Genomic DNA, 20764 nt, shown 5'->3' on the forward strand with positions numbered 1-20764 from the left:
TATATATATATATATATATATATATATATATATATATATTATATTCTTGCTGGGAAATTGTTATTACACCCCTCTAAAATCAAATCAAATTGATTGAAAAAATAAATAACACAAAATGGGTGTTTAACAGAGCAGCCATCACTCAGCTCTTTGTATCCCAATAATGACTGATTTATTCAGGGTGTTAAGGTTGCAGATCCCCTGCAGACACTAACAGTTAATTTTGCTTTATTGACCTATTACTCACCTATAACAAAGCAAGACCACATGAGAGCATGACTTAAAGGTCAGGATTTACGCCGAAGACAAAACTCATAAATGACTCACAGGTGTAAGAGTAGCCTCTAGGATGAAATAAAATGGTGGACCTGATAGACGTTTTTGTGTTTCTGCTGATGTTTGAACCAGTTTTAAGGTCTAAAAAGCACACCTCATTCAGATTACTGTTTTTGACCCAGACTAACCATCGCAATCATAATAATGTCTACAGTTTCCCAGCAACACCTTTTATCTCAGCCAATTAAAAGCTATTAGCTCTACAGTATCTTAATCCTCTGGAAAGCTGTGAAATTTAAAGGGCCAACACAAAGGGCAGTCCATCACAGCCAGAAGCCAAGAGTCACAATTACAAAGACAAATCATTTTACCCCCAATTATTTAAAACAACAATTTCAACATAACCCTCAGTGAAACCATTGTACAGTTTAATTTCTATACAAAATTATTTCAGTATTTATAAACATCTTTAAAATAAGATGCATTTATTTTGGAGACAAAAGTGCAGAAAATATTTAGAGTTGTTTTATTATTATATTTCTTATATAATTTTATATATTTGTAACATTTAGTTTGTGTATGTGTGTGTATACATTTTATATATAAACCTTTTATTGAACTAACAACCAAAAAGCATCGATTAGCAACCCCCTTAGCATCTTGGCAGTAACTTTTGCATGGTTAAATATCATTCCCATGTTCTTCAAAAATCTAAAATTCTAGTTATTTTTTGGAATTCAGATTAGTACCGCACAATTTACATATTTCAGCTTCAAGTGTGAATGTGCCCCTGGCTGTGCCCTCACCTGTTCTCGTTCTCCAGGCGTTGGAGGGTGCGCTGCAGCTCTTCTCTGTCCTGGCAGTCCAGGTGGGCCAGCAGGTGGCCGTGGGGGGAGTCCTGCTCGAGGGCGGGGCTGGAGTGACGTAGGAGGTACTGATCTTCATCCCTGAGTCCCCCCACACAGGAGACAGTGCACACTGAACACATTAGCAGTGCCACGCAGCAGCAGACCGACACACACACAGCGCCAAGCGTGCACACAAAGCAGCAGGTACATAAGCCAAATGCACACAATGCAGCAGTGGCATATCAATACAACACGTGCACGCATATTTTGCATAAACTGCGGATGGCATGTTTAGAGTGTACGCAAACACAGACAAACGCACACCATCATCCATAAAACAAACAACAGTGTAGATGCTGAACAAGCGCTCTCCATCCCATCAAATACAGCAAGCTAAATAGGCACAGCTAAAATACAGGCACACAGGAGCAAAAACAAATTACCACTACACACAGGAAGGACTGAAATAACGGCTCTCACATTAGTCACATCAATAATAAAAAACTAGCTGTTTTCATGCACTCTGCTGTAATTATACAGGTGCCATTACATGGGCCATCAGTAAACAAAGGCCATTTACAGACCGCTGGATGAGGAAGATTTGGTAAAAGCCACCGAAATGGCACATTATGCCCTGTCAAACAGATATAATACATTACTCACTGATGCACTGTCTCTCTCTGCCTTTTAAAAGAACAGTTCTCCAAAAAATATTAAAGGGATAGTTCACCCAAAAATGAAAATTCTGCCAATAATTACTCACCATCATGTTGTTCCAAACCCGTACAACCTTTGTTCATCTTTAGAACACAAATTAAGATATTTTTGATGGAATCCAAGAGATTTCTGACCCTGCATAGACAGCAACGCAACTGACATGTTCAAGGCCCAGGAACGTAGTAAGGACATCGTTAAAATAGTCTGTGTGACATCAGTGGTTCAACCGAGAAATTGTTGAATAAAGTTGTTATTTTTGTTTACTTTGCACACAAATAGTATTCTCGTAGCTTCATAATATTACGGTTGAAACACTGATATCACATGGACTATTTTAACAATGTCCTTACTACCTTTCTGTGCCTTGAACGTGTCAGTTGCATAGCTGTCTATGCAGGGTCAGAAAGCTCTCGGATTTAATCAAAAATATTTCCGAAGATGAACGAAGGTCTTACGGGTTTGGAACAACATGAGGGTGAGTAATTAATGACAGAATTTTCATTTTTGGGCGAACTATCCCTTTAAACACAAATTTGTACAATATAAACTTCTTAATCATCTATTTTCAGTAAGATTTACTAAATATACAGTGTTTGTGAACATGAATCTTGCCCAACAGATGTCTGTTTTATGTTAAGCAATATGTAATTCACACTTTTGAGACAGCTGACAAACATGTTTATAGTGCATTATTTTCAGTATGTTAATTGCTACATTAAGTGCAGCAATTCATGTGTTGTGCATTTTCATGTGTTATAATGTATAATGAGTTACACAGAGTGTGAAATTTTAGGTTTACAATAGAAACACTGTGTTTAAAAGTGTGACTGAACAAATCAACTCGGTTTGGCCCACCAGACTCAAATGTCCAGCTACGCCCAAGCCCATTTTTTTGTGTTTTTTTACTCTGTGAAACAAATACTAATATTAATTTATAATATACCCATATTATTTTATTCTACAAGTCTTCCCAACAAATACTAATTCTCTTCATTTATGAGTTTGACTGTGAATTGTTCTTAGATTAACCTTTTCACAGAATCATTTGATCCCGTTCACAAAACGGCTCAATGATCTGGTCACAATTAACAGTTGCGATGAAGATTAGGACTGAATAACAACAATTTCAGTGTGTTCCTAATGGTCATCGTATGGTTTCGGAAGACTTGGACCACTTTTATTATGGTTTAATTGTCTTTTTGCATGCTTTTTAAAGCTCGATAACTCATTGTAATTGCATTGAAAAGCAATTCTTTTGTGCTCCAGGGAAGAAAGAAAATCATAAAGCTTTGGAATGACACGAAAATGAGTTTATTTTTGGGTGAACTATTCCTTTAAATTTCCTTCTTTCTCTCACTCACAGAGCCATTTCCAGCACAAAACATGCACAGCCATGTCTCTGGGCTGTTATGATCTGACCTCTTTTATTAGTTTTGATTTTGTGCAGGCTCACCTAATTTCACCTATATATGCTCTTATTTCAGTGGCTTTCCTTGTCTACTGGCCTACAGCTCTTAACATCTTGTTTGGTAGCATTTCAATAGCCCAATCTCTCTTTCTCTCTCCCTCCTGTCAGCATCCAAGCCTGATCTATTCATCCCTATTGTTGTGCTCCTTAATCACACAGACTTAATACGACGGAGGGTGAACCCACACATTGCCATGGGTCATTTTCATTATCTTTTTAATTAATGTGACTGCCCAGCCACACCAAACATGAAGGCATGCATGCATGGCCATGCGCACATCCACACACCCATGCATGGGGACTTAGCGGCCGTGATAGATTCCAGTGTGTGTGGGAGGTGGTGTACTCACAAACTTTCATCTGGAGAGAGACTGTCGGTGAAAAAGGAGCAGCTCTGGTTCTCCATTTCTGCCAACCTGAAAAGAAAGAGCAAGCGAAATGAAAATGTCATATTACGGAGCACGGGTCACAACATATAGAAAGGTGTACAAAGGCAAAAGACACTGTGCACTGCAATTTGTTTGCTGTAGCAAGGACAGTGGCTTCAAACACAAGAGGCGTAGGAATGGAATAGCACATGGTTGGCAGAGGAAAAGAAGATGACAGCTGTGACTCAGCGACTGCATAAGAGACACCTTAGAGCAGTTTCTCCAACCTAAAAATCAAATGTTGTTATCCTACCCTGACATTTCAGATACCGTGTGCGACTAACCTGGGTGGCAAATTATCACGCAACGCCGAAGCTGTGCCTCCTGGCTTCACCCTCTTCTCTCTCTCTCTCCATGACAAAGCCAGAGGAGAATCTGTTCCCCTTTCACTTCATATGTCACATGCATTTTTATGACATAAACGCCTCTCCTGGGTATTTTCACCCAAACTCCTTGTAAGTTTGCATTCCCTGCCACAAGTGGCATGGTAAAAACAGAACATGAAAAAGATCTTCATCATGAACCACAGATTACGTGGCATACAACTGACATGCCATGCCCGAAAGTATACAGAATGAACGCTTTACGGTCCACTGCAGCTTGAGTCCTTGTGTCAACCTAAAGCCAAATTAAAGCTGAAATTAGCCATTTCTATGTATCTAGCAGCACCAAATGCAATAGCAAAAGTAAAGTATAGTTTATTCTCTGGTCATCTTGAAAATATTTTCTATATAGGCAATTGTAGAGCTCCTATCTGCTTAAAAGGAGAATAAATGAATTTAAGCTTACATTTCAACAACATACACTACCGTTCAAAATTTGCAGTGGGTAAGTTTTTGAAAGAAATCTCTTATGCTCACCAACCCTGCATTTATGCATTAAACATTAATAATGTGAAATATTATTACAATTAAAAATAACTTTTATTTTATATATTTTAAAATGTTATTTATTCCTATGATGGCAAAGGTGAATTTTCAGCAGCCATTACTCCAGTCTTCAGTGTCACATTATTTCCTTCAGAAATCATTCCTATATGCTGATTTGGTGCTCAAGAAATATTTTTTATTATCATAAATGTTGAAAACCCCCAGAATTCTTTGATGAATAAACAATTTGAAAGAACAGAAGTTTGAAATAGAAATCTTGTTATTATAAATGTTTTGAATGTCAAACAATATTATTTAAAAATAAAAAAAACTTACTGACCCCAAACTTTTGAATGGTTAGTGTATGTCAAATCAGCAACAAAATAAGACAACATTGGTAACAAATCATATTTCTTTAGCTCAATCATTCTAAAAATTGTAATAAATTAAAATAAGCATTTCAGGCTGGTCCAGCATATCAAGTCACATTTATTTGTGCAGTACTTTTCATAACACATATTGTTTCAAATTCTTTGGGAAAAAATATATATATTTTCCAGAGATGACTTAGAAAAAACAGGTAACATCTCCATAATTGAGGCAACTGGCTCTATAATGTCTTCAGTTAATGATAAATCTCAATATAGCGCCCCTTGTGGCAACTTGGACAATGCAACAAATAGCACTCCGACCCATTTCAGAATGCAACAATGTATGAAAATGAGTTTGCGTGGCTAGAAGGATCACCCTGCACCTCTAGCAAAATTCTGTGTGTCATCCAGAACAGACAAGATTAACCCAGCACAAGAGAGGTGTTCTCAACACAGCAGGGAGTGGACAATGGTCCCTGTGCTTACTATTAGCAACGCAGGGGTGAAACTTTGCTTTTAGCAATGCTCGGCACTTTCCCTGCCTTAGCTTACCCTTTAGGTGAGAGACTGGGGGAATTTCACTGCCTTACCAGGACAGCCTGTGAATTAGCAACAATATAAGAGCCTCTATAGAGACCGTAATGAGGAGTGCTAAGTGCATTCATGTCATGCTGCTAGGAAAGCTGCCAGAGAAAGCTCTGAATTGAACTTCAGAACACAGCAGACTAGAGAACCCACATGCAGGATGGGGCTGCCTTGGAGAATAGCAGAAAGTCGATACACATTCACCCACCAGGTGTCCTTCAGCCAATGACGGTGGCGCTGGCTGTCCTGGTTGACCCCACCGCCTGGCTAGGACGACTCCTAATTGAATCCGCTGAAACCTCCATCAGCTAGATCCAATCAAAAGTGTTACTAGGAAGCGCAGATGATGTCACAGATTCTGTGGTGCAAGGTCAAATGGAGTTTGCTGTTATACACGTATGTCTTTGTAGTTGTTTAAATGGGTTTCTCAGGGAGTGGTTAGTGTTCTTGTTTGAAAGAAAAAGAGAGGTCACAAACACAGATCGGCAAGTACAAGACAAACAATTTCCTCTGAGAAGCACTGTCTTGAAATGGACATTGTGTGTTGAGATTCAGAACAGTAGTTCAGCCTTTCTGATATGCTGTCTGTTCTTCAGATGAAAGGCTGTCAGTACAGAGCACTTACTCTGTCATGTCCAAGCAAATCCACCCCTGTATGGCGAGTCTAGATCATCAAATGCCAGTGGATTTATTCTCCCACCCTCTCAATCTCGAGGTCCTCCAGTCATTACTCTGGAGTAGCCTATAAACGCACGTACAATCTCCATTCCCATGGCTATGAAGTTCTTCCTCTGCGCTCTTACTGCAGATACCACATCTGAAACATCTGAAAATAATTTAATTTTCTATTAGAGTTCAAAGCCAGTCTTGACAATGTCGGAAATAAATAATGTGTCACCTCATTTAGCACATGCTCTCTATCGCTCATATTTTGTAAAGGACAGAACTATCAGATAAAAGTGAATGAAAGGGATTTTCCGAAGCACTGCCAAAGACATGTGCATTTTTCATTTTTATGGAAGCATCTTTAGCTATAAAATGTTTGTCTTTTCTTATTTAGCCGACACTTCAAGTGTCAAGATCAAGTAGTATAGTTTAAGAATGCACAAATGCACAAAAGCAAGGAAATGAATGGAAAGCTTGAGAGTTTTCTGAAAGCACGTTGAGAATCAAATGTGAACATGCAAAGCCAGAGTGAAGAATTTAATAAAAATGAATGATACTTGTCTGATAATGTTGGCTCATTAGCATGCTTTTCATTTGTCAGAGATGTTTTAACAGCCAAATTCAATAAAGAAATAATGTGAATCAGATAATGCCGCAAATAAGTGACAGTTTGCAATCTGAAGGCAATTTATGATTAAGTAAATGTATAAATGGATACAAGAACAAAAACAAGTGGCAATGAAAATAATCTTCACTGGGTAGAAAGCGGTAATAAATTGCTCAGATAATATTAAACAATTTGTGATAAATATTGCAAATTAAAAAAATAAATGAATATTGTAAGCCATCAGACCACTGAAGCAAACTTTTATCATTTAATTTGTCTCCAGTGATATGTAGTGTTATGTCTCTGAGTGTTTTAAATATTCAGGCATCTTCTTATCGAATTTAGTCAAGGCTGCTGGCATTCTGTGAGCCTATGATCCCAGAACGTTTTACACAATCAGTCAGACGCAAACGGACCCCTGTGAAACATTAACTGGTGACAGTTGAATAAAAACAAAGAATATTGTTTTAAGCAGGAACAACTAATGCAGACGGCACTGATGTGTGTTGGGGGAAACCAGAGATAGCATGAGAGAGAGAGAAGAGACAAATTTGGGGAACTAAAAAGGACAAGACAAGAGGAAGAAATGTGCTATGGTAAGTGATTGATATTAGGAAGGAAAGGGGGAAATGAAATAAGACATTGAAAGGCAGGAGCAGAAATCAAGCATAAGACAGAGGAGGAGACAGACAGATGAAGACAAAAGGACACAGAAGCTGAGAGAGAGAGAGAGAGTGTGTGTGTGCACTCTGGTCTATTTGTAGTACAGATAAGAGCTGCAGCAGGGTGTGAGCTGAGACAGTTGGCAGCACAGTATGGTAGGGTAGGCAAAGGGCTGATCTGTGTGTTCATGTGTGCATGTGGTTGTGTGTATTTAAGTAGTTGGCAGGGAAGTTAGTCGGGGCAGAGGAGCACATCCCTGATCGTTTGCTGCAGTCAAACCAAACCAGTCACATTGAGCTGTTAGCTTCACTGTGCTTCCACAGCCGAATTAAAGGGTTAGTTCAGCCAGACATGAAGATTTTGTTGTTTACTCACATTCATGTTATTCTGAACCCATGTGATTTTCAACTGTGTATGACCTTAAATGGAATTTGTCTGTATTGCTTATGTATTTCGCATTGATTTGTTTTCATTCATCTTTTTGACATGGTTGTAACACATGGGGCCAGATTTCAGATTTACTAAACAGGGCAAATTAGCGCGAGAGTGCAATTCCAAAACAGTGCCGATGGGCGTGGAAATTTCTGCGGGTGATTTACTGACAATGCACAAATTAAAGAACAGAGACGCAACATTTAATTTACATATCGACCAACGCAATATACCAAGCGCAGCGCAAATTAGCGTAGTCGCAAATAAGCAGAGCTTATCCGATGCTCATCAGGTGCAGGTGATCTACTTTCGACACGGGCATTAAATAATGGCGCAAATACCAGTAATTTGACAAGCGCAAACGTTAGTAAATCACGTTGCGTGATTCATTTTAATACTCTCCTCCCATAAATTTTGCATCTGAAAAGAAAACTCCTACAAATGCATATTCATTGAAGTCAGGTGCAAACTGTGTCCACGCCTTTTCAGCACTAATTCCCTGACACTGACAGTAGGCTACTATTTTAACGCCAAAAGACAGTTTGCGCTGGAGCAAGCTGTTAGTAAAACTGGCCCATAATGTGACTGTATAGACTTCATTACCATTGTCACCTTGTGTGCATGCATTATAAAGAACACAGACTGTAATCATGTGATGGATTTCCCTATTTTATTGTATATTGTGCATCTCACTTAAAGGATTATTAGGTAAATGATTTAACATACACTTAGTGGTTGTATGATGTAAATTGCTTATTGCTTATCACATTTGATTATTATGCTGGTTTTATTGTTTGATAATTGACTTATAAAGTGTTTCTCTTTGTTTTTCTGTTGCTCTTACAGCATTTTATTTGAGTGTCAACACATTAAAAATTTTTGGATGCATCAGTTAAGCAGTATTGACCAATTACTCAACATGTTTCCCTCCACCACACCTAGATCTCAGTTACATTCGCATATATTTCAATATGCCATCAAGAGCAGCGTGAACATTCTGCTAAACTTTTCCACTGAAGAAATAAAGTGGGGCAAAAAAGTATTTAGTCAGCCACCAATTGTGCAAGTTCTCCCACTTAAAAAGATGAGAGAGGCCTGTAATTTTCATCATAGGTATACCTCAACTATGAGAGACAAAATGAGAAAAGAAAATCCAGAAAATCACATTGTAGGATTTTTAAAGAATTAATTGGTAAATTCCTCGGTAAAATAAGTATTTGGTCACCTACAAACAAGCAAGATTTCTGGCTCTCACAGACCTGTAACTTCTTCTTTAAGAGGCTCCTCTGTCCTCCACTCGTTACCTGTATTAATGGCATCTGTTTCAACTCGTTATCAGTATAAAAGACACCTGTCCACAACCTCAAACAGTCACACTCCAAACTCCACCATGGCCAAGACCAAAGAGCTGTCAAAGGACACCAGAAACAAAATTGTAAGTAACAAAGGCTACCATCAGTAACACACTGCGCCGCCAGGGACTCAAATCCTGCAGAGTCATATGGGTTAGGAACAACAAAAGGGCGAGTGAATAAAAAATGTAAACACTTGACTTCAATACTTTATGCATAATGCATTATAAAAGTACTTTATAATGCATTGTATGAGATGGATATTTGTATAAATAAATTATAATAAGTATCTATTCATTGTTACATCTTTAGGCAAGGCAAATCTGCAAATATTGTAATCCATTTTTACTTTGATTACAATTATTTATTAAAATATATAATGCATTACAATGTAAATTATGAATACCTTTATAATGCATTATATATAAACGCTTCAAGTAAAGTATTACCAAAAAAAAAACATTTAACCAGTCTTAGCTGGTTTGCCTCTCTTAGCTGGTCTCCTTTGGCTGGTTTTAGGTTAATTTGGCACACTTTTCAGATGGTATGAATAGGAGGCCAGCTGGTTATCCTGCTAAACATCTGCTTGACCAGGCTGGAAGTATAGGCTGGTTTAAACCAGGTTTCTTTGTGACTTCAAATGTGTGTAAGAGGGACATAAGCCTGAAGTGCTACTGGCTGCACCTAATTCTAAACCCCACGGATATAACTGTGCGTAAGTATGAGCAAGCGTTTTAAAATGTTTGAGTAAAAATGCATGTCTGTTTGAGTGTTTCCTGAGCGTGTAATGTGCACTCCGTCCAGGCCAGAACGAGTCTGATCCATGCTGGCAGCTCCCTCGAGCCCTCCAGACCTTGTGGGTTGAGCTTTCATTCTTATAGTGGAAAGCAGCTGACCCCTGTCCACCCCTCTGAATGCCATCTCTCAATCTCTCTCACTCTCTCTCTTTCTCTTTCTCACATCCCTCTCACTTCCTCCCAGGCTGTCGTTAAGGCCCTGCTGTTGGGAAAACTGTGTCCATGCAAAGAGGATCAATATGCCAATCAGAGCTCAGGGGAGTGAGCAGAAGTGGTTGCTGGGAGAATATCAGAGCATAAGTAAGGTGCGATCACTGTCCGTGTGAGACTGAACTCGTACCTGCTGGCAAAATGCTCGATCCGGCTGTGTGTGTCCGCATGAGGCAGCCTGGGAGATGAGCAGGGCCTGTCAAAACAAGAACACACACATCTGTTAGCAAAGTAGCTTGTTACTGTATGTATGAGTGCCTAGTTTCTGGTCTTAGCTGGTCTACAAACTTGCTCAGGCTGATCCGTCTTGCTTGATTTAGAGGACTTCAGGGTGCTTTAAGCTAGTCAGGACGGGTAAACAGATGGATGTCCAGTTAAACCAGCTGGAGATCACCTTGGCCAGGCTGGGAAACCAGCTTAATCCAGTTTAGACCAGCAAACCAGCTAGGTTTTAACTAAATTTATCTGCTTTTAAAGATGTTTAGATGGGGTTTTTCTTTTTCAGAAAAGCAAGACAAAAATAAGCTGGCCTAAGATTGTTTGTGGGCCTTAGCTGGTCTCCCCTACTTAGCCAGGCTGATCCGATTGCTCACTTTATAGGAGTTTTGGGAGTTTACAGCTAGTCAGAATGGGAAAACACTGGACAACCAGCTGACAACCACCTAGGCGCGGATGCTAAAATCAGCAAACAACCTAGATTTTCATCCTTTTCTTGGTTTACCTGAGCAGCCAGATGGCTTCCCAGCCTGATGAGCTGAAATGTAAAAAAATGCCATCAAAACAGCTTAAGCTGGTTTAAAATGTTCTTTTCAACAGGACAGAAAATAATTGTTTGCTGTGCACTGTGTTCAGTCCCTCAGTTCTTCACTTATAAACCTTCAAAAAGAGCACAACGGCGCTTTTGTGATTCTCATCAGTGGAGACAGGAAGTCAGACTCACGTCTCAGAGCTCTCCACCTCCAGTACTGATTGAACGGGCAGGTATCCCCTCTGAGGGTGTTTACTAAAATACTGCTTCGAGCGGAACTTGTTCTTTAGCGTCTTTGCGAAGTCCCGCATCTTCTCGCCTGAGGTCGTCTGGAATGATTCAGAAAGAGAGAGAGATAGAAAAAGAGCCAGCGGAGAGAAAAATGAAAGAACATGAGCGATTGAGACACAACACGTCCCCTTCGTAACATTCCTCCGACACACCGCCAGTACATCCCTTCCTCCACAGAACATTCGTCTTCCTCCCATCTCAATCTATCATCTTTTGAGCAGCCACAGAAAGCTGCATAATAAAGACGCCCACCTATAAAACTCAGACTGGAGCACGGGAAAAACATTAAGCAAATGGCCTTGTGCTGTATTTCACTGCAGGAGATCAATTTGGTTCAATTCATATTTATTTTGCGTAGTGCCTTGTACAATAGTGATTGAATTTGAAACCTTTGAGCAAGCACAATGCTGCCAGTTGGCAAGGAAAATCCTCTGCAAGTAACAAAGCATATGTACCGGGGTGTAGTACTCCATGATGGGGTAGTGTAGTTTCTTGCCCTTGGTAGTCCGGCCCGTCAGAAAACACATCTGGCAGATGTCCACATTGAACTGTTTCAGACTTCGGTATCTGATGAAACAGGCAGAGACACATTTTACATCCAAATATTGATGTGTTTGTTCATTTTAGGATTTGAATAGATTACAATCATGAATCTGAACTACCCTGCTGATAATAACAATTTAAGACTAGCAGGGTGCTTTACAGAGGCGGACAGTAACTAAGTACATTTACTTGAGTATTGTACTTAAGTACACTTTTTGAGTATCTGTACTTTACTTGAGTGTTATTTTTTCTTGGAACTTATGACTTTAACTTCACTACTTTTGAAAGACAAATATTATACTTTTCACTCCACTGCATTTCTATCAAGGTCCTCGAAGTAGAAAGTCATAAGCAGCTTTGAAAGTCAGTGGGTCTTTTTTTCAGACAGTTTATCAGTAATCACTCTTGTAGGGCTACATGAAGTGATTTCCCAGGATTTTTTGAACACTGACTAGTTCCAAATGTGATATTTATTTACAACAATTCAATAATAAGAAATTAATATTGTGGTATATATTAGACACAATATTGTCCGACTTTGCTAAATTGTGTACGTGAAAATATTACCTATAAAGCCACAGAAGAACTGTTGTGCGTATCCTAATAAAACACAAAAGGTGTTGGGCTTGAAGCAGAACTGCACAGACCGTTCTGTGTGTGACATTAAAGTACCACGAGAGCGATTAGACAGCATTTAAAATGTTTGTTTTGATGTCAAATAAGTCTTGCTGTTTTGCTTTTGTGTTAAAGCAGTGTTGCTGTTGTAAAGTTGTACAGCTACTGTTGTGTTGCTGGGATTTAAAGCAGGCTTTTTTTTTTCTTCCTTATCACTCTGTATTTACAGGATTTCACTGTCCACTCTGTTCAAATTTGGATGAATGGCTACACATAGATGTGTTCACACTGTCAGAGCTGTGTGAGATCACTACCATCCTGCTTTTGTGGGGGTGGGTAGGGGGGTTAATTTTTTTCCCCCGATAGGTTTTTAACATTCTAAAAGCTCTTTATTCCAAAGATACTACAAGCTAGTCAGTGTATTCAGTAGGTGTAATGTATTCTAAGTTGCTTCAGAAGTATTGCAAGTATTACGTACAATAATAAAACAGTGCATTGACATAAAAAAAGGAAATTTACTTTTGGTACTTAAGTACTTTTAAAAGCAAGTACTTCTGTACTTTTACTTAAGTAAAAATCTGTCTTTACAACTTTTACTTGTAATGGAGTAATATTTGACAAGCAGTATCTGTACTTTCACTCAAGTAATGGAGTTGAGTACTTTGTCCACCTCTGGTGCTTTATGCCAGATAGTGATGGTTTAGTATAGGTCTAAATGCGGAGTCATCATAGCACTTGTGTTCACCAGCAAAACTTGGCTGTTTCTGCTGAAGAAGACTGACTAAGATACCCTTTTGGTTAGGGTAATCAAGACGTCTGGTGGGGACACCAGAAAACCAGCATATAAAACACAGTATTACTTATTGTGCACTACCATTTAGAAGTTTGGTGCTGGTGAGATGCTTTTAAAAATAAGTCTCTCATGCTTACCAAGCCTGCATTTATTTAATCAAAAATACAGTAAGATATTATTACAATTTAAAATAACTGTTTTCATATATTTTAAAATGTAATTTATTCCTGTGATGGCAAAGCTGAATTTTCAGCAGACATTATTCCAGTCTTCAGTGTCACATTAATCTAATAATTATAATCTATTATTATAAATGTTGAAAACCGTTGTACTGCTTAATATTTTTGTGGAAATTGTGATAATATTTTCAGGATTCTTTAATTAATAGAAAGTTTAAAATAAACAGCATTCATTTGAATTTTTGATCATTTTGATCTATTAAAAAGTCTATTAAAAGGTCTATTTGAATGGTAGTGTACATACTGTATTCTGGTTAATAAGCTATTTTTTTAGCAAGGTAATTCTATTATTATTATTTTTTGCTCAATTTGACCTCTTTTAAACACACAGTGCATTCGGTTTTAAGGCATCCAGTTTCCCTTTGAAGGACAAAAAGCATAAAAAAGAGATGGAAATAAATATTAAAATTAAATATAAAAAAATAAATAATAAATTAACATACGCAACAAAGATTTTTGCCAAATTAAAAAAATAAAATGAATATAAATTTAACAGTATTCACATATTTAATTAAGCCCTAATTAAAATCCAGTCCATTAACAACCCATGTGTACTACTCCCTCTGCAGTTCTTAACTTCAATGCTATTACCTCAAACTCTTTGATCAGCTAAAAGAGGATTTTTTGAGCATTTATTTTGAGTAGCTAAAAAATAACGATAGAGAGATCTGTGCTGTCTTTCTCCAAATAACGACTCAGCATTGCAGCAGCTCACCTGAAGCCCTTGATAGGGCACTGCTTACAGATGTAGCAGCGTGCCTGGTGCTTGGCTGTCTCTGCCACAGTTACCCGGTGTAGAACAGGAAGCCACACCACAGACTGAGGCTCTAGGCTCATCCACTCCAGAAAGTGAGACACCTCGATAGCTGACTTACCTGGAGCCTAGTGGTAGACACAGAAGATACACATGAGAAAGATAAAAATCACACAGCAACAAGTAGCATGAATCCAGATACCCAGAAGACATATTGTTCATTATGCACGCCCAATTAAGCACCAAAACAACTTCTGGTAGCTGATGGGCTCAAGCACCCTATCAGAGCATGTCCCTTAAAAAGTACTCATGCGATACAGGGCAATCACGTCCCAGTGAAAGGGAAGGATACAATCTCAGAGAGGCCCCTTGTTATAGTCACACAGTGGGAAACGGATGACAAGCAATAACCCTAATAAAAGAGGATGACATAAAAATCTGGAACGTGCTAAATTCTCATTAAATACGCATCGAAGATGCATTAAAAGGTTGATTTCCCTTGGGCGCACTCTGAAGCTCGGGCAGAGCTTTATAATTAACATGAGTATCTCTAGCGTGGCTCTTAGTAGTCGCTGGAGTGTGTCGTCTCCTGAGAGGGCAAGGCAGTGTGTGTGCGTGTGTGTGTGTGTGTGTGTGTTTTTAGCAGTGTTTGTAGTCTGGGACTGAGACCAAAATGTGCAGTGAGAAGTTGAGTGGAAGACTCCAGAAGTTTCACTGAAACAACAAAAGAGGATCTTCTAAACAGTCCATACCACAGGGACAGCTGAGAGTTTCCCATGAGATGGTCCATAACTTCAAACAAAGTGAACCAGTCTTTTCATCTAGACACACGCTGAAACCCACACCGACTGGCTGAGCTACATCATTCTTGATCTGTCATGATTAATGCAGCCAGTGAAAAAAATGGTGTAATTGGAAAGCACTGATTGGCATTTCTTCCAGAATTATAAAGGCAGACATGGATCAAACGTCAAAATAAATGAATTTTAATTGCGTGTGCCTGAAATTGCACACATGCTCTTGAATGGAACAGGATTTAATTAAGGGCTGGCAGACCTAAGAACGAAAGGTTTAAGGTCATTCTACAAGAAACCTGTGCCCTACACCAATTTCCTAATTAGGCCATCAGTAGAATGAAATGCCAGAAGGTTATGTTCCACTGCGATGCACCTGCATTTTCTGAATTACAGCCTCATAAGTGTAAAGATGGATGAGAAGATGTCAGCGAGCATTACACCTTCATTTTCCTTAATTAGCATAGACTATCAAAGTCTGAAACACTCAATGCAAGTATATGAACCCAAACTCTTTGGAAAGCTTGATTTCACACCGACGCAATTGAACGCAACTCAATTTACACCACTGTTAATTTTTGTTTTTTTGTTTTTAAATAAATCAATACTTTCATTTAGAATGCATTTAATTGCTCAAAAGAGACAGTAAAGACATATATTGTTACAGAAAAATTCCATTTCAAATAAATACTGAGCACCAAGTCAGCATATTAGCAGCATCATTTCTGACACTTAAGACTGACTGATATTTGAGCTTCACCATCACAGGAATAAATTACACTTTAAAATATATTAAAAAAGAAAACAATTTGCTTAAATTGTAATAATATTCCACAATACTACAGTTTTACTGTATTTTTGATCAAATAAATGCTTAGTGAGCATAAGAGACTTCTTTCAAAAACATTTAAAAAATCTTCATAAGCCCAAACTTTTGAAAGGTAGTGTTAAAGTGAAATGTGTTTTTTAAAGTGAATTTCTGAGCCTCTAGCATCAATAGCAAAAACACAGGTTTCCTATACATTTGCAAATTAGTCCTGCCAGTTATGTCATTAGTTGAGACAGTGTTTACACTTTTTGGGGTAACAGATCTAATCTAATTTTTAACAATCTAAAATAACACAGCAGCTTTTAAAATTAGTGTAACTGTTGACTAGCTTCCAAGCTGGTAAACTGAATAACAACACGTCTGATTTAAGGTCTATGTGTATTATTTTCTTATTTTGTAAAATACTTTTCTACATACCAGGAATATAGAAATACAAAAGATCTCCAACAAGTCTAACCTGTGTCTCTGTGGTGTGATAAAAACATTGCAACCAATGGCTGATGGGGAGTGTTTAGGGAAACGTTTAAAAATAGCCATTGTGTTTGTTATTTCGTTTAGTGCCGTTAATTGCATTGAAATTATGCACTTCTCTTTTAATGGCACAGATGTTTGAAGGTAACTCTATTGCCCCCTTGAGTATGCAAGCTTGACGTTGGCACAGTGAAGGAGAAATGCACATTTAATAAGCACAACAGGACTACCAAGTACTGGCCAAGCATTTGCGTAGAGTATGTTTCTGACCAGTGACTCACTAAAACCCAAAGGAATAAAGTCAAAGAACAGCTCTTTAATCTCTGTACGTTCCAGCCCAAAAACCCAGGAGAAGCAGAGCCTAGTTAGGAGAGAGCGAGGGCGAGAGAGAAATGTGACAGGCAATAAAGAAGGAAAGTGAGAAAGTGTGCCTCTGGTACAAATATTTAAGAAGATTTGCTCATCACAGAGAGCAAAGGGTCTGTGTAGAGGGAGGCCCTTTCATCATCTAAACAGAAAGCTTATCAGAGAAAATGAGAGATACTGAAAGAGAGAATCTAAAGTCTTACCATTCGAAAGCAGCTGCGGACACTGGGCTCCACGTTGCTTCCTCCAAACGCCGCCACTTCCCCGAGCTGCCGAGGGATCTGAATAGCCTCATGCAGTAACAGGCTGAGATGTTTCTGATCTGTCAGTCCACCTGGACCACACACCTGTCTGAAAAGGTCTGCAATACACGCACAGAAGACCTGGTTGAATGCTACACTAAAAGGAGGCAATAGGGAAAAGGAGCTTTGTGCCAGTGTGAAGAAACCTGGAGGTGGGCAAACTGAGAATGTGAGACTTAAATGGCTTTAGGTTATAGAGGTGTGAGGCGAGATGGCTCACACTTTAATGTGTGATATGTTGGCACTGCAAAAAAAAAAGAAAAATTAATTAATAGTAAAAATATATAAAAAAAGAATCAATACTTTCATTTCAGAATATATGAATTAAGTTTTTTCTTCCCCCTGTGGTCAATTTTATTACTGTTAAAAAATTTATTATTGAAATAAAGCTGAAATAAAATAAAATATAACTATTTGATGGAAAACTGAAACTTAAAAAAAAACAACAACAAAAAAAAAACTAAAACTAAACTAAAACTAAACCTAAAATTAGAAATGCGCCTTGGCAAGTAACTGAAGTAAATGGAAATATTAAAATTACTAAAACTGGGGTAAAAAGATATTAAACCTAAACAGAAATATAAATAACAAAAACTAATCAAAATGTCAAAAGCACATACCACAAATACTAACAAACAAAATACAAAAATAAAAACTAATTTAAAATATTAATAAATAATATAAAATTAAGTAAATAATACTAATAATAACACTGTCTTACAAATTGTATTTTCTCATTTTAACTATAGATATCCTTCAATTAAAAAGAATATTTAGAAAAACAACTTTTATAGGGGTCATATGATGTTGCTAAAAAGAACAATATTTTGTGTATTTGGTGTAATGAAATGTGTTTATGCAGTTTAAGGTTCAAAAAACACATTCTTTTCCACATACTGTACATTATTGTTTCTCCTCTATGCCCCACCTTTCTGAAACACATTGATTTTTACAAAGCTCATTGGTCTGAAAAGTGAGGTGTGCTCTGATTGGCCAGCTATCCAGTGCATTGTGATTGGCCGAATACCTCAAGCGTGTGACGGAAATGTTACGCTGCCTACCATATGGTGATGCCCTGTCCGACCGGAGCGACAAGACAAAAACATTAAAACCCATTATAAACGAGGCATTTGTTGCATCCAGTGGGGACATAATTCCGGATTATAATGACTCATACTGTCTGTTTACGCGTTGCATTGCATCACGGCGCGTAAACATAAAACCATGTCTGCATTTGTGATCGGAGAAATGACAAACAACGGGCTAGAGTGAGCGGAGGCCGGAGGCCTAGAGTAGCGGCGGCCAGCGGCCTAGAGTGAGCGGAGGCCGGCTTGAGTGAGTGGCGGCGGGAGGGCGGGCTTGCGGCAACCACGTGTGATGACCCCAGGCTGGACTCTGCTTCGTTCACGGTGAAAGCCGATTCGGCGATCCACAGCGTGAAGTTGATGTATTTCCTCAGCGACCAGCACGGATCAGCTCTAGGCATGATGAAGCGGATATAGATATACAAACAAAGAAGTTTCGCTTTCACAACGAAACACACAGCACCTTCACGACATGGCAGCGGCGGCAACAACAATACTACAGTGAGAATAAAAGTTACGCTTTCTTTCTTTGCGTGAACATTTGGGCAGCGTTATGCAAATTTTCCCAGATAGTGACGCAGGTATGTGGGGGCGAGTCAGAACGAGCCGTTTTAGGTAGGTGTGGTTGACTCTTAACTTTTATAAAGAATATCTCTTTGGATTTGAGACTTTAGTCTTTGTAACTTTACAGATCTTCTTTATGCACCAAAAGCTTGTAACACTCCAAAGAGAAAGGAAAAATTTAAATCGCACCATATGACCCCTTTAAAGATTAAATTAAAGATATACATAAAACAAGTTGTGATGTATATTGTGCAGTTTGCTTCAAGTAAATCACCTTGCTTTAAAGATGTCTGGATTTTTTTTCTCACTGGAAAATACAAATATTTGATAAGCAACAAAGTCATTTTGGCAGAGTGGAGTCTGGCAAGATATGCAAGTGTGTGCAAGCACTGGTGTAAATGTGGACAAAAGGCTAACATTAGCCGAGAGAGCCGAACGACTCAAACAGTATGTGTCATGAATCTAGCCATCACTGAGCAGAATGATCCTGACAGGAGTGAGAATGTTCTCTGCAGTGCCAGTAAAAATAGCACCATCTAAAGTGGGTGGCACACACAAACCTTCCTGCTGTGCGGGCACACACATTCACTTACATGTAAACCAGACTCATACATAGTCTAGTCCAAGGACAGATTATGGATGGGTCAATCAAGGCCAGACCCCCGGATCCTCTGACTGCCAGGGCCCTCAAGCTAACAGGCCTAACACCCAAAAACAAGCCACTGTAGATGTAAAATTGATATAGACAGATGAACAGCACTTTGTGCCAGTGGCTGTTGGCATGATATGAAATAAACAAAGAAATGAGAGATGTTATTTGTTCCTGGTCCCTCCTCAGCACTCACAGAATCCTTTATTGCAGCTTTGATGTTGTATAATATTCATTGTACACTGGTGTCTCTTTTGGAAAGTATTGCACACGAGGTGTGATTATTTTTGAAACTGCAACAATATTAAATTTTTATTGCAACTTTTATTGCAACAAAATTGGGACTTTATTACAAAGTCTATTTTTTGATGGAAAATGCTATTTAAGCTAGTAGCTGGCTTCTTTTGGCCTATGCTTGGCTGGTATAAGCTCGTACACCACCAACAAACCAGCTACTTATGGTGATCCAGTTGGATTTGGAACAACATGGCTGGTCAACCAATTAATGACCAGTTTAGATCAGCTTGTTCCAAAACGCAGCTATCATTCTAAACAGGATTTTCCAACAGGAAAAAAATTGCATTTTCCACAAAGAGGCTGATGCCCCGGGGCCCTGCATGGCCTTAATCTTTACATGTCCAATAGGTCCCCCTGTATACACACTCTTAAGTAAGAGCTCATGTGCTTTTTACTATTGAAATGGCACATTGGTAACAAAGCGATCAAGACAGACCAATCATTCAGTGCTCATTACCTTTACAGATATAAAACATTTTTAGTCAATGTTTTGGAGTTATGATGGTTGTATTCTAACTCGAGGATGTCCACATCTGGCTCGGACTCTTCTCCTCTAATGCTTTCTGCAGTGCACTATGCGTGACTCTTATTTACTGGGTCCTGCTTGTGTCTGCCCTGTCAAATTACCCCCTAACCCTCTCTCACAACAGCAGATGAGATTTTACGCCACAGATGAAATTTTAAAGCATTAGAGAAGATTGGAAGGGAAACCCTGTGAGAGAAAGTCTAGGACTTTACACTGTGGCACGGTCATTTTCACTTTAGAGTTACTGGACCACAGATTTAAAAAAAAGAAGAAGAAGGAACAAAAAAGGATAAGGTGGTGTGTGGGTCAGGTTTTGCAGATGGTGTGGGGTCCAAAAGTCCTAACAAGGATAGTAAAACTTAACATACCATTAAAACCATCTATTAAAATAGAAAACAGTTATTATAAATTGTGATAATATTTCACAATATTACTGTTCTTAGTGTATTTTTGATCAAATAAATGCAGCCTTTGCTGGGATAAAAGACTTCGTCATGGTGGCTTAAATATGGCTTCATGAAAAAAGGTTACTGTAAGGGTTTAGGGGTAGAAATAAAGGACAGAAAATTGGGAAGACAGACTGTACAGAAAGACATCAAGTTTATGTGA

At 38.5% G+C, this 20764-nt stretch overlaps 1 protein-coding gene across 1 annotated transcript in view; it reads right to left on the reverse strand.

The window, feature by feature from the left end:
- Positions 1-20764, reverse strand: part of LOC107593231 (dystrophin-related protein 2-like) — a 154384-nt gene that overhangs the window by 5411 nt on the left and 128209 nt on the right. Inside the window, exons 12-18 of the mRNA XM_016282862.1 lie at positions 16936-17093; positions 14234-14400; positions 11784-11895; positions 11230-11366; positions 10420-10485; positions 3660-3725; positions 1083-1223 (exon numbers count right to left, since the gene is read on the reverse strand). Coding sequence (XP_016138348.1) covers positions 1083-1223; positions 3660-3725; positions 10420-10485; positions 11230-11366; positions 11784-11895; positions 14234-14400; positions 16936-17093 — 847 coding nt within the window. The remainder of the gene's footprint in view (positions 1-1082; positions 1224-3659; positions 3726-10419; positions 10486-11229; positions 11367-11783; positions 11896-14233; positions 14401-16935; positions 17094-20764) is intronic.

This window comes from Sinocyclocheilus grahami, unplaced genomic scaffold (genome assembly GCF_001515645.1).
Source record: "Sinocyclocheilus grahami isolate Dianchi unplaced genomic scaffold, SAMN03320097.WGS_v1.1 scaffold167.1, whole genome shotgun sequence".
Taxonomy (NCBI): domain Eukaryota; kingdom Metazoa; phylum Chordata; class Actinopteri; order Cypriniformes; family Cyprinidae; genus Sinocyclocheilus; species Sinocyclocheilus grahami.